At 34.2% G+C, this 16728-nt stretch overlaps 2 protein-coding genes and 1 pseudogene across 3 annotated transcripts; all 3 read right to left on the bottom strand.

Annotated features, from left to right (window-relative positions):
- Nucleotides 1–735: 735 nt before the first annotated feature.
- LOC138327745 (cytochrome P450 2B11-like) lies at nucleotides 736–6841 on the bottom strand. 2 transcript variants are annotated; one of them, XM_069274085.1, is made up of 4 exons: nucleotides 6280–6841; nucleotides 3578–4093; nucleotides 2472–2873; nucleotides 736–1815 (listed from the first exon to the last, which is right to left on the bottom strand). In XM_069274085.1, exons 1-4 carry the CDS (start codon nucleotides 6635–6637, stop codon nucleotides 1634–1636), a joined length of 1458 nt encoding a protein of 485 aa, XP_069130186.1. In that variant the 5' UTR covers nucleotides 6638–6841; the 3' UTR covers nucleotides 736–1633. The 2 variants fall into 2 exon arrangements, with proteins under 2 accessions (XP_069130186.1, XP_069130185.1); XM_069274084.1 differs by having other exon boundaries at nucleotides 2472–2915; nucleotides 6280–6838.
- Nucleotides 6842–7192: 351 nt separating this feature from the next.
- LOC138327747 (cytochrome P450 2B5-like) lies at nucleotides 7193–14028 on the bottom strand. Its single transcript, XM_069274086.1, has 4 exons — nucleotides 13510–14028; nucleotides 12546–13058; nucleotides 11376–11819; nucleotides 7193–10515 (listed from the first exon to the last, which is right to left on the bottom strand). Exons 1-4 carry the CDS (start codon nucleotides 13865–13867, stop codon nucleotides 10334–10336), a joined length of 1497 nt encoding a protein of 498 aa, XP_069130187.1. The 5' UTR covers nucleotides 13868–14028; the 3' UTR covers nucleotides 7193–10333.
- A 214-nt stretch (nucleotides 14029–14242) lies between these two features.
- LOC138327057 (cytochrome P450 2B5-like) overlaps nucleotides 14243–16728 on the bottom strand; it is a 14804-nt pseudogene continuing 12318 nt past the window's right edge.

Raw genomic sequence — 16728 nt, 5'->3', positions numbered from 1 at the left:
TAACATGCTGCCGATGTCCGAGGATTTATTAATATCTCGTTGTCGGTGTCGAAACATATTTATTGCATTTCAAGCCAAATTTTATCGGACTATGATTAGAAAATCACTCCAACGTGATATCGGTACGACGATAGAATCACTTATACAGCGATTCATCTAACAAAATTATGGGTATCTGATAAGACCAATATTACGAAACCATAAAACTTGGAAAATATATATATACGATCCATAGGGCTAGTGTGTTTTTATTGCAAGCTTGGAATGCCTACATTGTTTGTACCGTATATGCGACATATATGAGTGAATTAAATCTCGCTATATGTTGTGGACGTCTGTCTTATTGGAGTAATAAAACTTAAATCCGAATAATATCCATATAATTTGCTATTATTCCGATCACGGAAAATACGGAGAGGTTTCTAGGTGCGCCAAACAGTCAGTAACCGCATAAACTGGAATCACTTTCTTTTAAATTGTTATGAATGGTTAAATATGTTATCCGATATCGAACGTTCATGAAAAAGTTATCAATTTCAAAAAGAATAGAAAGTAAAAACACGTATTTTTTTTTATTTTATTGATACATGTATATGATGTTCATTCCACTATAAAATCTAACCGCATACAGTCTATAAAACATTATATTCCTGTACATACGCTTGTGTAGACAGGTTTCAACATAAACTTCTCTTTTTTTTTTACATCAAATTGAGGTAATGGGAGATTAATGGATAGAACGACAGTGATTGTAATCCCAGAAATATCGACCAGTGGTCCACGATGTTTTGCTCGATATATATTTCTTTATCAAGATTCAGCAAACTTAAATTTACGAATACTGAAGAAACTAGTTCCAGTCCCTAACAAATATATGATATATCATGTAGTAAGAAACCATCGCATTAAATGAACACATCTACGATATATGACAGAAAAAATCAATGTAGTTCACAATCACCAGCTCTGGAGGCCAGTGTATAGGGATAGGTATAGGGAAAACATTAATTAATTGACGATGCATTAAATATTTCGACATGATGTTCAGGCAAAAAGCAGATCAGTAGATTTTCCTCTATATCAGAGTGATATGTATTATGTTGCGTATAATAACATTAGTTATATAAAATTGAATCTAATATACTGTCAATAGCAATACAAAAATACATTACACAATTAAAGCCAGAAGTGCAAGCGGAAAGGTTTGTGAACAACACATACTTCGTTTTTTGTGCATTCAGATCATAAAGATCCTTACTTTTTCACGTCCCTTGATTATAAAAAGTAGACGAACTGGAAAAATAAACATTCTTAGTGAATGTCCTGACCGGGAATCGAACCCAGGTCTTCAGCTTGATTAACTAACTGCTCCATCGACTATTCCAAAGAAGCACGCTCTGTCAGAGACCATATTCTGTATTTGTATATTACAGAGTGTTCTCCCCTTGTGGGCAGGGTATTGCTTGTTACGTCATGTGATTGCGGGAGTAACGTCATACTTTTCGGAAATAACGACGTGAATTGCGCTCACAAAATAATGACGTCTCAATGGATACCTACCTTAAAGTAAGCTAACTTAGTAATATGCAAAACGGAATTTACACTACTAAAAATTATGTACTTAGTCTAGTTTCTAACTAAGTTTAACAGCCCGACAGCTGTAGTCCTTGGACGCCCGAACTAAACCCAAAGTGGAGTCAAATGACGGAAGTTTGTCTGGACTCTCGGGGAGAAACTCGAACCTCTGTAGTAATGACGTCAGAAATAGAAAGAGTTCCATCCTCGCCAGTGACTCGCCGAGGCAAACTCTTCGACCTACAAAAAAAAAAGTCAATAAATTTTTTTTTTTCATAAAGAATCAAAAGATGATTTCATATGTTTGATGTAACATTTCCAATACAATTCAAAATATTTATATTGACTAGGACGAGTGATCATTAGTCATCATGCTCTCAATATTTTTTCAACAATGCATTCGGGCCCAGTTGTTCAAAAGGTAGTTAGCTTAATCACATGACAAGTGAAATGTTCTATCCTCATTTGCTGCAAATTATGTGATTATGTTTCCTTTTGGTAAAAAATGGAATACTTCAGCATTTTCTATAAATCTGTGACGTTAGTTTCACAAGAAATTGTTTTATCTTAATTTGGAAATTGTCATTAAACTGTTATCGGGCTAATCAGATTTTGAACAACTGGTCTCAGGTATCAAGCATCAATGACGCTTTTCGAAATGCCTTGCGCTCTTTCAAGGATTCTCGTAACAATATTAGGACTTTTACGCTAATTACTGATGATGCCGCAGACGACATTATAAATTCCTTCGAACCTGGCTCTATTGTTTCTATAATGTCTTCCAATCGTCCAACTTCATTTTGGAGAGTTATTAACGTGAAAAGAACTAGCTGTTAGAATGAGTTTGCTTATAAAGTTAGGTTTATATGAACACAAAATGAATAACTATTTCTTACCAAGGGAGAAAGCTATGACATTCTTTTCTTTTCCATTTAATTGCCCATCCTTCCCTAGAAAACGTTCCGGTTCAAATTTATAAGGATTTTCAAACATTTCCGAATCTGTCATTACGGAGTCGAGAAGGGGTATTATCATTGACCCATTTGGAATCATCATGCCCCGGAAGTGAATGTCCTTCTTGGCCCCATGAGGCACCGCAAGGGGAGCTATGTTCCCCATCCGGAGAACTTCTGTTATAAACGCCTCATAATACGGCATGGCGGGTTTGTCGGCGAGTGATGGAAGTCTGGATGTTCCGACCACTGTCAATATCTCCTGTCTGAGTTTGTCCTGGATAGGTTTGTTATGAATGAGGTAAAGTATGGCCCAGCGGATCATGGTAGCTGTCGTGTCAGTTCCTGCAGTAAACAAAGCCATAACGACAACAGTTAAGTTCATATCTGAAAGAAAGAAAAAACAAATAATCAGAAATCAATACCAATAAATAAGTTATTGCGTCCGTGAAAGATTAGCTACATAACGCACTAGTGAAGCTAACTATTCAATCGATTCCTTGGTTATTACAGATCAACAAAGAAACTCGTCAGTATTACTTCTAATTATGTATAATCAAAATATCTGAAGTATGAAGAATGGAAATCTGCAGCAATGATCATCTCGAATACTATAGCCAAATTATGTATGGTTATAATTACTTAACCAAAGGGGATAGTTGAATTATATATCTTCATGGCACCATCAACTCTACAGTTTGAACATAATAACCTGGGAATACTACATTTAAACAGGAATTCGAATCGGTGTAAGGGGAGGTTAAAAAACCTACCGGACAGCGAATTTTTGAGAATTTGTAAACATATTTCTTAACATACGTAAAGGGTTTTAAAAAGAAGTCAATTTAATTATGTCAATTGACATTTCATGGTACGGTTTGCTATTGTGGCTGTTAACATGTCTACAACTTAAAGATATAAGTAATGTATGTTTAGGCCTCTTAATGCATCAACTTAGCTTTCAGAAATCTAAACAAACCCATGTATAGGATAACCGTTATTATTAAGGCATGTTGATGCCTTAAAGGGCAAAGTTACTTGTAGCTTACCATCAAATACCGGGTCTTCCATGCCATGTTTCTGTTGTTCTACAAGAAACGCGTCAATGAAGTCGCGTGGGCTGTTTTCGTCCAGCGAGCTCCGATGTTCCTCTATGTGTCCGGTTACAAAAGCCATGATTTTGTCAAAGTTATTTATAATTTGTTTAATGTTGAAGACATCTCCAGGAAGAAATCTAACCCATGGATAATTCATTACGGCTCCTGCAGTAGCGACTAACCGAAAGTTATCGGCGAAGAGCGATATGAGTCTCTTGAACTTTTCATCAGAGTATTCATACCTATTTCCAAACGTTATACTGCATATGTTATTTGAAATAGCTTGTACTGTCAGATCCTTCAAGTCGTGAGGTTTTCCATTTAATTTTTCAATGGCATCTACGTAAGCTGTTACTTCTTCTTGAAGCCGAGATTCTAAACTCCTTCTACCGAATCCGAAATCCCGTAGGGTTGACAGAGAAAATGTCCTTGTACGCTTCCAGCGCTCACCCGAAGAGCCACCAAAACCTGGTTAGAAAATTTATGCTGCAAATCAGAATTTTGAAATGAAAAAAAAACCAGTCGTTTTCATTGTTACTATTGTTACATCCCTCTCCTGTTTTATTTTAACTTTGTGTATAGTTTCTTATTCAAGTGATTGTATTTTAAATACCTGTATGTTCTATGTTTTATGTTATTTCATGTTTTGTATTAACACAAGTAGAATGATTCTGGAGAACGATACAATGACCATATAAAGTCTAAGTGAAGGATTGGGAATGGTTGAAAAATGGATTTTCATCATAAAAGAGGATCTTACAGTAGGATATACGTTATAATGTTCAGTTGATTTTCTGTTAGCCAGTCAAATTTCACCTTTATTTTAAAACCCGATTTATTCAACGAAACTTGTGAGATGCGGTTTCTCATTGGTTATACAAGATGCAAGAATATTTATTTATTTAACGTCGCATATTGTTCAACAAGATAGCAATAAAGACAAACAAACAAAGCAAAAGATAACAACAGGAAAAAACTTAGCAATTAAGCGAGCAGACAAGTTGAAAATAGTACGCAAATTAACAAAAATACATTTTAAAACTGATTTTACATTTTGTATAAAAACACTACATATATTTCAATGATTTAAGAATTAAGACCCTGTTTAAACTAGTGAATTTTTGTAAACTCTTATATCACTTCTTAGGTGTACTTGAACATAACTTAGTTGATATAGTGTCTATTCATCCGTCTTTAACTTAGATATTGTTAACTCGTAGATTGTTGTGTTGTCTGTAAATTTTGGCAAAATATGCCAAAAAAGTAGGCTCAATACATATTTCTGTTACCAAATAATCATGCCATTGCGTTTACTAGTGTTTATAGCTGATTTGACCGGATTTGGCTTTAGAAAGACATACACATCGAGTCCTTTTTTACCTTGTCAGGAAAATGGCGGCTGTAGATTATAACATACAAATATGCCATATATTGGACGTCCCAATTGATACCAATGCACATATTTAATGTTATAATGTCATCTGACCATAGTGGGAATAATGGTTTTTAAGAAAAAATGTTTAATTTAAGAGTTTAAGTGCATTTCCACAAATCTGCATGTTTTGCTCCAAATACAGCAGTTAAACATTTTTTCTCAAATTTAGACTTCGTTTCATGTTCAGTGTTTTTAAAAGTATATAATAGGCTATTCGAGGTGTTTGAAATGCCTTCCTATATGTTATATTTGCATCATATAATCTACAGCCGCCATTTTCCTGACAAGATCAAAAATGACTCGATGTATATGCCTTTGTAAAGTCGAATCCGGCCAAACCTTCGCTCCTACTACGCTATAAACACTAGTAAACATAATGGCATGGTTATGTGGTGACAGAAATATGTACTGAAGCCCGTGGACATGCAAAACTGAAATGTACAATTTTTTGCAAGTTTTGCCAAAATTTACAAACAACATGACAAAAGGTTTAAACTATAGAACAAATCATATTCGATGAGATAAAAAAACTGCAGTGGAAGGGAGATGACTGTGATAAAATCCGTAAATTGTATCAAAATATCTACTTTCATTGATTTGACAATGAAGAAAAATTATGGGAGTAGAATGATATTTAATGTTATTTCTGATATATTGTGTTATAATAAAAAAAACTTTTCTTCTTTATATTAAATTATACTTATTTATGTGTTACAATAGGAAAATCTCCCAAATTACTCCAGCTTTGTATCTGAGTGTTTAATAGAATTCAGTTCTCTTCTGTATATCTATGTTTGATATCCATCAAGTCCCCTTTCTATAGAGTCATCCAAAATCTTAATTACAAATTCTGAAGCCATTTCAGATCATTATCTGTGATATTATGATAGCCATCAATACGACAACAAACAAGTCTTTTATCACGAACTCAGCAAATGAGAAGAAGAAGAAGAAGAAAAGAAGAAGAAGAAAAAGAAAAAGAAGAACAACAACAACAGCAACAACAACAACAAAAACAACAAGAACAAGAGGGAAACGATAAAGAAGAGGAAGAAAAACAACAACAACAACAAGGACAATATGAAGAAGAACAAAAAGAACAAGAAGACATTGAAGTAAAACAAATACGTATCCTTGTTCGTTTGAGAGAACTGTTAACGAATGGCATTATCAAATATCTGTATTTGTAGCTAAACACATTGACTATTTAACAACCTACCTTTGTTTTTTAAGATTACTTCTGTTATATAGCCCCCAGGCCTGTCGGAGAAGTCATCTGCATGTTTGACAAAAGCTTCCTTCAATGCTTTGCTTCCATTGATGACTACTGTATATTTTGGTCCAATCTTCAAACAGAACACGTCGCCATATTTCCCTCGGAGTTCCCTAAAAACGTCCAGTAAGTTTCTATTTTTCAGCATCGGTAAACATCCAATGATCGGGTACCCAGTCGGACCAGGTGGGAGATTTGCCGGCCATTGTAGTGATCGGCTGACCAACAGGATCAACAGTACCACAACAATGGCCACTGTCACAGTGTTAAAGCTGAGGAGAGAGAGGTAATCCATGATGTCCATTTTGACGTTAACAAATCCAAAGATTTTGTCCACACAATAAACTATGGTATTAACAGTAAACCGGTTCTAATATAGAGAGAAGTTAATACATCATAGCCATAGCCATTACAACATATCCCAAGGTCATTGTCGATCGGTCAAGGACTGACTCATATCACGACATTCTATATACTGGCCTCAAATTTTGTTTTCATTCAAATGTTTTTACCCTAGCCATTAACTCAAGAAATGTATAAGAAAAGAATTAGTGCGATTGCATTAAAATCGTATTGTGGGCTGTTAGTATTAATATTTAATGTTCACACCCAATCTAAAGACTTTCGCAGTGTGTTTGTATTACACACGTGTGTTATAATAAAGGTCTGAAGTAGTGTAAACACAGGTAGATTTCCTCTCGTGTATATTTATTCTACCGACAATCATGTGTGTTTAGACCATTACAAAAGAAAGAAAAAACCTCGCGCAAATCCAAGGCAGTGTACACACTGTAGAAGAAAAATAATTCTGTGATGTTAACAATGTTTTAATTATAGTACAATAGAACGCATAATCTATTTTGAAAAAAAAAATGTATTGCATATGACTACTCTCACACATGTACAGACTGTTCTATATTCGATAGTTTTTAGGGTTCATAAGATATATATACATGTATAAATGAGAGAGAAAACAATGTTTTGAATACAATCAATTAAGCAAAGTGAACGAACCATAGTATAGATAACTGTACACATATGAAAAAGACATATTACACAAAAAATTTAAAAAAAAAAACCTTCAGATTACGCCAGTATTAAATGTATCCTTCTGATTGCTTAAATATTATTATACTGAAAACCATGGAATACTTTTTCATTACTAACTAGGATTGAATTTTCCAGTAAATTCTGTCCATGCTTATTAATGCTGTGATTTTGATTTAAACTTTTGTTTGTTTGTTTGCTTAGATTAACAGCCAGGGTCATATAAGGACAGCAACCCATGTATGCGATGCGTAGCGTGTATGTAGTGTGCAGTGTGGTGGGAGACTGCGGTATATTCGTGTTGTGTCTTCTTGTCTAGTGGATCTTTTGTCCTTTTTATAGTGCTATATCATTGAAAGCATGCAGCCGCAGACACCAAGCAACACACCCCACCAGGTCACATTATACATGTACTGACAACGGGCGAACCAGTCGTTCCACTTCCGGTATGCTGAATGCTACGTAGGAGCAGACACTACCACTTTTATAGACTTTGGTGTGTCTCCGTTGCATTTAAAAAATATCCAGAATTGGTCTTATTTAACTTTATAATAATAGCTATACGCTAAGGTTTTGAGGCTAAATAAACTAAGTTGTTATCATAACTAGATGCATTACCACTAGTCCTCCACTTCAATGTTTCAAGTTTGAAACCCATGTGAGGCACTTGACAAGTACTGATCGCAGGGAATTTGGTTTGCTCTGGGTACTCTGTTTTTTTTTTTTTTGTTGTTTTTTTACCTTTCCCTACCTCGGAAGCCTCCCAGGTCCTTAAATGACTACGGACGTTAATATAACTTTTAAGATAATAAACCAAATTATCGAGATATCTTTAACACAGATAACGAATGCGAAAATTGTAATGACCATATGCAGTTATTAATGTTCATAACACACTAATTCAATTTTTCCTGTAACAGCATTTTTATTGGCTTAACAATTTACTTCATCAAGCCATAATGGATAGTGGCATTGCCTTTGTAACGCAGCCTACGATTGGCTGATCTAACAACGTACAAGTGTAAGCATTTCATAGAAGAAAGAGTCCCAAAATGAATTTGGGTGAATAGATTACCTTTAGTTAATTGAATTATATGTAGGGATTAATTTGAATATATATATATTTTTTAATTTATGGAGATATAACACAAAAAACCAAGTGTACTCTCATCATAAACCGCTTCGAGATTTATTTAGAGTGCATTCAGATTTTTGTGTATATCCCAATAACATAAAAATATATTAAACTTAATTCTTAAATATCAGCCTATAAAATATCAGACAAGTCAAAATTCATGACTTATCACCGTGTGAATTAATAACCGGTCAGTAAAATTACCCCCAATTGGTATTAACCTGTCGGAGTATGAGCCATGTGAACTGTTACTATCACACAAACATTTGATTGATTTTGATTTGATTTTGATTTAAACATATTTTGTTGCCAAATGTGCAATGGGAATGGATACAAGTTGTACAACTTATATAAAGCCCGTTCCCAATAAATTAAAACATTTAAATTACAATAGACAAGATGGCATTTACAATATAAGCAATACATAATACATATTGTATTGTATATAATGTATATAAAGTTGCATACAAAACATTGATTTAAGATACATGTATATGACAAAGAAGATTACATAGTAAGTAAAATATTCTGTTTAAGGAATAATAACAAAACGTGGGCATTTTTCAATTTTCGAGACGGGAGAGGGTAAAACAAATTATGATTTGATATACAAAATAACTGTTTACGTAAAAGTATTGATTTAAGCTCTAACACATACAAAAGGTTATTAGCATTAATATGAATACAAAGATTAATGAAAAAATTCAAATAAATGCATAAGTAATATCATCCATTTGATAATTCCTCCACCAAACATTGTTTAATTAAGCCACTAAGATACAATATTAAAAACTTTGTTAACAATTTTAACTTCAATTTAACACTGTTAGAATGTCTCCGAGGTCTTTAACAGTTTCCCGCCGAATAGGGAAATTTTCACATACAATGCAATACACACAAAATACTAGTATACATCTATTTTGCACGAATGTTCTTAAAATCAGTAAGAACCGAAGCTATTTCTATCCTTGTCGAAGAACAATGCAAATACATCGTCTGCTTCCTCCTCTACCTCTTTCCCTTACGCGATACATAACCTTTTGATTAAAAAAACCCGCCAATGCTCAATGAGCGAGTACTTACTACACAAACACTCTTATAGGTGACTGCTAGAAAATTACATTCTGCTTGGATTTAATTTACCTAGAGCTTCATTGTACCGAATATTTTACACCTCTCTCAATCAATCATGGATTGAAATCCAATGTGAGTATTGTTTGAACCTCCGCAAGCAGATTCTAAAAACGAACGATTATTTTTCAACAAATCTGCCGTTGAGAATTGACCCTCGAAGCTGTCAATTTTCTACGACATATTCAATTTTCAACGGCTTTCGGGGTTAGTTTTCAAAACTGAAAAATGACCCAAGGTCAATTTTCAACGGAGGTCCATTTTTAACGTTACTACGGAGGTTCATTTTTAACGTTACACCGGCACTTCTTCGTCATATGTGAAAAAGTAACAGAATTGAGCTTAGGACATATAAGTTTCTGATAACTCCATTTTAAAATGTTATACAAATGACATGATTGAAATATGTTTCGATTCATGAATAAGGTCAATATTAAAGGAAATGAATCACATTACAATGTATTTAACATAAAAACAGAGTAACAATACGTCATTTTATGACGTCATATGATTTCTACATATGTATTTTACATAATGCATTCACTTGATCAATCAAATAGCCACCTTTAAAATGTTAAATTCAATATGATAAGGAAGTTTTTAAAGGGGTTAACCAAAATATTGGTGCTCTCAGGAAACCCACATGATAAAACAAATTATGCAATTTAAACCCGGAAGGATTAATTTTTATTGAAGTTTCACAGCACGACAGCTGTAGTCCTTTGCTGCTCTTGCTAATCCCAAAGTCGAGTCAAGTGATGGCAGTTTGTTTGGACTCTCGGGCAAAAACTCGAACCTCTGGAGCAGTGACGTCATAAACAGAAACAGTTCCATCCTCGCTAGGGATTCTCCAAGACAAACTCGTCGACCTGTAAAAGAGAGCATGAAATCAACCAAAATTTTAAAAGCATTTTTGGAAATACAAATTAAAGAAGTACATAAGGCAAAAAATGACAGATGTGAAGGATGGGTTTGACATCTTGGTCGTTATAGAATTATTCTCTCCATTAATATAGCATATGGTAGGGCGTATTTGTCTACTTTTTATAATGCCTAGAATCTCGCCTGATTCTCATTACAATATAAAGTACGTATGGTTACCATTTTTGACCCAATTAGTGCCGAGGACGTTTAAAAAATGAAAAGCTGCTTAAAAAGACAAAAGTCTTCTCACTCGTGAAAAATATCCACCTGACTCAATGAAATAAGGAAATATCCTCCATATATTCGCGAGTGACTGCTTACGTTCACGAACTGCATGTGCATTATGCTATGTTATAATCATTTCGCCTTGAATTAATCACAACCCGAGGGGTAATTCATGAACGTCAAACTCGAGACTTGTCGAAGGTTGGGCATTCAGGAATTACCCCTCAAAGGTAGGAATGATTCTTTTTCTCCCATATACAAATGATACAGATTAGATAATAGCCTAAAAAGCATTTTCACATCGACTTCACATGGTTCCGTCGACTGCATGTCAATATTGATGACGTTATTAACAATGTACGCCATTGAAGTCATGACGTCACGTAATTTTTTCATGTTCAAAAGCTTAACGCGCGCAATTTGTCATACCCTAGGGGATGACAAAGAAATCTAAACGGTGATGAATCAGTGGATAGTGTTTATTATTTGTAACGTAGTATCTAGTATCTTTTTATACACAACAAATATTACACACGGGGAATTTTTATAAACGACAGAAAAAAACTATAGAAGTATTTACCCAGAGAGAAAGCTATGACATTTTTTTCCTTGCCATTCAGTTTGCCATCCTGTCCTAGAAATCTCTCGGGTCGGAATTCATCGGGATCTTCAAACAATTCAGGGTCTGACATCACAGAGTCAAGGTTAGGCAGGATGATTGACCTTTTTGGGATGACCATGTCCCGGAATTGGATGTCCTTCTTGGCCGCGTGAGGCACCGAAAGAGGAGCTATGTTCCCCACCCTGAGAACTTCTGTTATAAAAGCTTCATAGTAAGGCATGTCGGTTTTGTCGGCGAGTGATGGAAGTCTGGATGTTCCGACAACTGTCATTATCTCCTGTCTAAGTTTGTCCTGGATAGGTTTGTTATGAATGAGGTAAAGTATGGCCCATCGGATCATGGTAGCTGTCGTGTCAGTTCCAGCCACAAAGAGGTTCATTACCGTTACTGTAATGTTCATGTCTGGAAACAAAACAAAAACATTATCAATTAATCGAAATTCATAACATAAGAGGCATGGAGCTGAAATCACCAATGATACAACAATATATATTGATTATGGGGCAAAAAGTAATTTCGAAAATGTGTACAAAAATGTGTCCCTTTATCAAGACACTGATAACATGTTGTGGACAGTCAATAATGTTCACAAACCACAAACACGTATACATGTGGAACATATAAACTAAAGGGATAATAGCAAGGCAAGGTTAGATAACGAATACGTGTCCACTTTACTTTACCCGGCCAAAAATGAAGTTAAATATAGGGACAATAGCGATGCGTATTGTCTAGACGATCGCTTCGGAATAAGAAATCACTTTAATTAGATGAAATAACCAAAGGCTTGTATGGTTTGTCTCATGAAAGACGTATCAAAAACATGTACAATTTGAATTAAAATTATTTACATTCATACAATGTAGACACCAAGCATAACAAATATGTGCAACGTTGGGCATCCCAAACAAAATTGGTGTGTGTCTGTTTTTTTTTATATTCACGAACTGGATATTCCACCGTTGAACAAACTCGATATTACAAACTGATATTATTTAGAATATAAAGATTCGAAAAATAGAAATGTGCAAACCATAAAATACGTAATTACACATCGTAATACCAATATATCAATATTTTTGTATTCCATTCTATAGTTCAACATATCACAACATACTTAAAGCTTACCATCAAATAACGGGTCATCTTGGCCACGCTTCTTTTGTTGAATCAGAAAAGCATCGATGAAGTCACGTTCACTGTTTTCGTCTAGAGAAATCCGATGTTCACTTACTCGTTCGGCGACAAAGCCTATAATTTCTTTAAAGATTTTTACTTGTTTTTGAACGTTGAAGTAATTTCCAGGAAGGTGTCTCAACCATGGGAAAGATCTAGTACTTCCTCCGACCGTATTAAGCCGAAAGTTTTCAGCGAAAAGCGATATAAGTCTCTTGAATTCCTCATCAGTGTATTCAAATCTGTTTCCAAACGTTATGCTGCATATGTTATTTGAAATAGCTTGTACTGTCAGATCCTTCAAGTCGTGAGGTTTTCCATTTAATTTTTCAATGGCATCTAAGTAAGATGTTACTTCTTCCTGGATCCTAGACTCCAAACTTCTCCTACCGAATCCGAAATTCCGTAAAGTTGACAAAGAAAATGTCCTGGTATGTTTCCAATGTTCCCCGGAAGTGCCAATGCCTGTAATGATATAATATTTATGGATTTTATTGATAAAAGTGGCTAATTTAAAAATCATATATTTTAAAATTGTTTATGGTATACGTAGGATGTATTATATGAAAACATTATTTTAAACACTATTTAACTGTTATGATGATACTATATATTCCATCTCATATTTGCCTATTAGTGCCATAACTCTAAGATACATATCAGCAATTTAATTTGCATTTGAGTGAGTGTGACAAAACTTAATATTGTACAATTTTGTTATGTACAAACAGAATCACAATTGTGGAAATAACATTGGAGAATTTAAAGATATAATAGATAGATGTACTTGATAATGTTACATGATAAGTATCCACCATTAAATCAATTTACATTCAATAAAATTACCAAATATCATCTTTATATTAACCGAAGATTGGACATCAAAACACAATCGTCTAGCTCTGTAAAAACATACCTCTGTTTTTAAAGATATCTCTAATTATGAAGCTAGCAGGCCGGTCAGAAAATTCATCCGCACGTTTGACAAAAGCTTCCCTTAAGGCTTCACTTCCATTGACGACCACCATGCGATTTAGTCCTAACTTCAAACTGAACACATCACCATATTGCTTCCGGAGTTCTCTAAACACTTCCAGTATGTTTCTGTTTCTAATTAGAGGTAGACATCCAATGATCGGGTATCCAGTAGGACCAGGTGGGACATTGGCCGGATTTTGTAGTGACCGACTGACCACCAGGATCAACAGTACCACAGCAATGGCCACTGTAACAGTGTTAAAGCTGAGGAAAGAGCTAAAACCCACTATATCCATTTTGACAGTCAATTCAGAACTTATTCTTAATAAACACCGTTTACAACAAGGAAAATAAAATATGTTACTTTATCGAAATACGATATGAACAGTCCACTGACGTACTAGTTATGATGGTACATAATGCCAGGTAATATATATAGGCCGTCAGAAGGTGGTATGTTAACACCGGCGCGGCATATCACATGCGTATACTCCATGTTACGGGTCACGGGTCATTCGTTCACATGTCATAATTCAGGAAGTTGTGTCCCGTATATTACCCTTTAGAAGGTGTTGTGTTCCCCGGCCACTGATGACATTTCGTATATTTAAAAATTTAATGGTTGGTTTATAGTGGTGTAATGTTGGTCTTAGTAAATAACTATCCACGTAAAAAATCATAGGAAGATTTTTGCTATTATTAGTTATAGATTCATATAATATTTTTATAATTTCGTTATCATATTATACTAGACTTATACCAAAGACATGTTATTTTGGACACTGTAACAACAAAATTTGCAAAAGCTATCAAAGCTACCCAATATTTACCTGAAAATAATCTGGAATAGAAGATACTGGTTGTTATCATTAATATTAATTAGGCCAAGCAGGTTCGTATATTTGTGTTTAGTGTGTTTATTTATTCAGGGAGTTACAATAATAAGCAAACGAAGCACTTACTCAAAATTTAAATCGATTGGTAAACTATACATGTCGCGTCGAATGACGGAAGTTTGTCTGGGCTCTCGAGGAGGACCTCAAACCTCTGGTGCAGTGACGTCAGAAATAGGAATAATTCCATCCTCGCGAGGCAAATTCGTCGACCTGTAAACCAGAGCGTAAAATTAACAAATATTAGAAAACTGTTTTTCAAAAAATGAAAGAATTATAAAACAACAAAAAAGAATAATATATATTATATATATAAAACATTGACAAATGTGAAGGATTTGTGTGACATCTTGGTCCATACAGTTTGTTTGTTTGTTTGTTTGATTAATTAACGTCCTATGGTCCATATAGATTTATTCTTTCCATTAATGCAGCATATGAAAGGGCGTATTTGTGTACTTCTCTAAATGCCTAGAATTTCGCCTGATTCTCATTACAATATAAAGGACGTATAAATACTCGGATGTATGGTTAAGTAGAACACGATTTCGCAATGTGGAACTATCCATCTCTTATCTTTATCTATCTCCCTATTATTTTGTTCAGAAAATTTATTACCGTAACAATTTAGTACCGCTTGGTTCAGTTTAGTAATGATTGTATGATATAGATTCATATATTCGCGAGTGATTGTTTAATTTCTTGAACCACATGTGCATTATGCTATGTTGTTGTTTTCGCCATGAATACATTATTATTTATTAATTACAATATAGCATCTAGTATCTTTATATACACACCAAATATTACGCGCGGGGAAAATATTTCTGTTAAATCTGCCTTCAATTCAAAATTATCCTTGTTGGATTTGTTCAATAAAAATATCTTATCATAACATATGGACCAAATGAATATACCAAACTGATGAAAGTACCTATATGGTATAAGCCTCATATGTATTCATTGTATACAGACATAAAAAAAAGTAAAGAAATATTTTCCAGGTAGAAAGCCATGATATGTTTTCCTTGGCTTTCAGTTGTCCATCAGGCCCTGAAAATCCTTTATGCTACAACGAACACGATACGTCCAGCTGAGTAATGAATGCGAGTAATAATGTGGTGTGTACCTGTGTCGGGGTCATGCGTCTGCCGTAAACAGTCATGATCAGTATTCAGCACGTTGTGTCTCGTCGTAAACAGTCAGTATTCAGCACGTTGTGTCCCGTATATTAAACTTGATTTTCCATTTAAATGTACACACGAGTGTTCTTTTATGTATGTCTATAAATAGCTGTTGATTGTGTGTGGTGTAATAGGTAATTATTTGAGAACAAAATATATACTGTATAACACTAGGAATACTACATTACAGCTGTGTTCTTAATGTTGATCTATTCACATATTTGATTATATCTGTATTTATAAATTTATTTTGAATATGCAAGTTTGTATCAAAACAAAACGCCAAAAGTGTACTTAACAAATTAAGTTAAGTGTCACTAACATTATATCATATGAAAATACCTTGTAGACTATAAGGAAAATTGTATGATAAAAATCCTAATCATATTTAAACCTTGTAGTATACATCTACTATTTTGTGAGAAAATTGTAAATCTTAAGATATAAAATACGTCTCAATATAACTAGAATACCTTTATAAAAAAAAACTTTTTCAAAATGTGACAACAAAAAACTGAACATTTCTGTAAAATATCAAATGGGGAAGATATTTCTACCCTATGTATTTTGTTTTTTTATACTACAAGACTACATAGGGTTTGTAATCTCTGTGGCGTTTTTTGTACCCCCATCTCCCATAATTTCACACGTAAAATGAAACAGATTGTTTATACATAGTGATATGTATCCGTCGTTTTAATAAAACGGCCACTTTCAATCTAATTTACGTGTTTGTCATTTATATCAATCAAGTCACACGAGCTTGCCATGGAAGAGACATATTAAGTTTCAACTGAAATCATTTATAACTAGAATACCTTTATAAAAAAACTTTTTTCAAAATGTGACAACAAAAAACTGAAAATTTCTGTAAATTATCAATACTGCTGCGTTAAAATGGAATCGCGACGCGGCGAAACGAATAGGAACGTTGGGTTAGTTGGTTGGTTTGTTGGTTGTAGTTGGTTGTTGGTTGGTTGGTTTGTTGGTTGGTTGGTTGGTTGATTGGTTGTTTGGTTTGTTTGTTGGTTGGTTGGTTGTAGTTGGTTGGTTGGTTTGTTGGTTGATTGGTTGGTAGGT

This window comes from Argopecten irradians, chromosome 7 (genome assembly GCF_041381155.1).
Source record: "Argopecten irradians isolate NY chromosome 7, Ai_NY, whole genome shotgun sequence".
Taxonomy (NCBI): Eukaryota; Metazoa; Mollusca; class Bivalvia; order Pectinida; family Pectinidae; genus Argopecten; species Argopecten irradians.
Note: the sequence above shows the minus strand (reverse complement) of the source record. Positions and strands in the feature narration are given on the sequence as shown.

Coding starts and splice junctions, on each gene's coding strand:
- LOC138327745 (XM_069274084.1), bottom strand. CDS start 6,637: ATGGACATCATGGATTACCTCTCTCTCCTCAGCTTTAACACTGTGACA. Junction 4,094..6,279: donor AGTAATCTTAAAAAACAAAG/GTAGGTTGTTAA, acceptor TTTTCTAACCAG/GTTTTGGTGGCTCTTCGGGT. Junction 2,916..3,577: donor GGAAGACCCGGTATTTGATG/GTAAGCTACAAG, acceptor TCTTTCTTTCAG/ATATGAACTTAACTGTTGTC.
- LOC138327747 (XM_069274086.1), bottom strand. CDS start 13,867: ATGGATATAGTGGGTTTTAGCTCTTTCCTCAGCTTTAACACTGTTACA. Junction 13,059..13,509: donor AGATATCTTTAAAAACAGAG/GTATGTTTTTAC, acceptor ATATCATTACAG/GCATTGGCACTTCCGGGGAA. Junction 10,516..11,375: donor TGTCATAGCTTTCTCTCTGG/GTAAATACTTCT, acceptor TCTCTTTTACAG/GTCGACGAGTTTGTCTTGGA.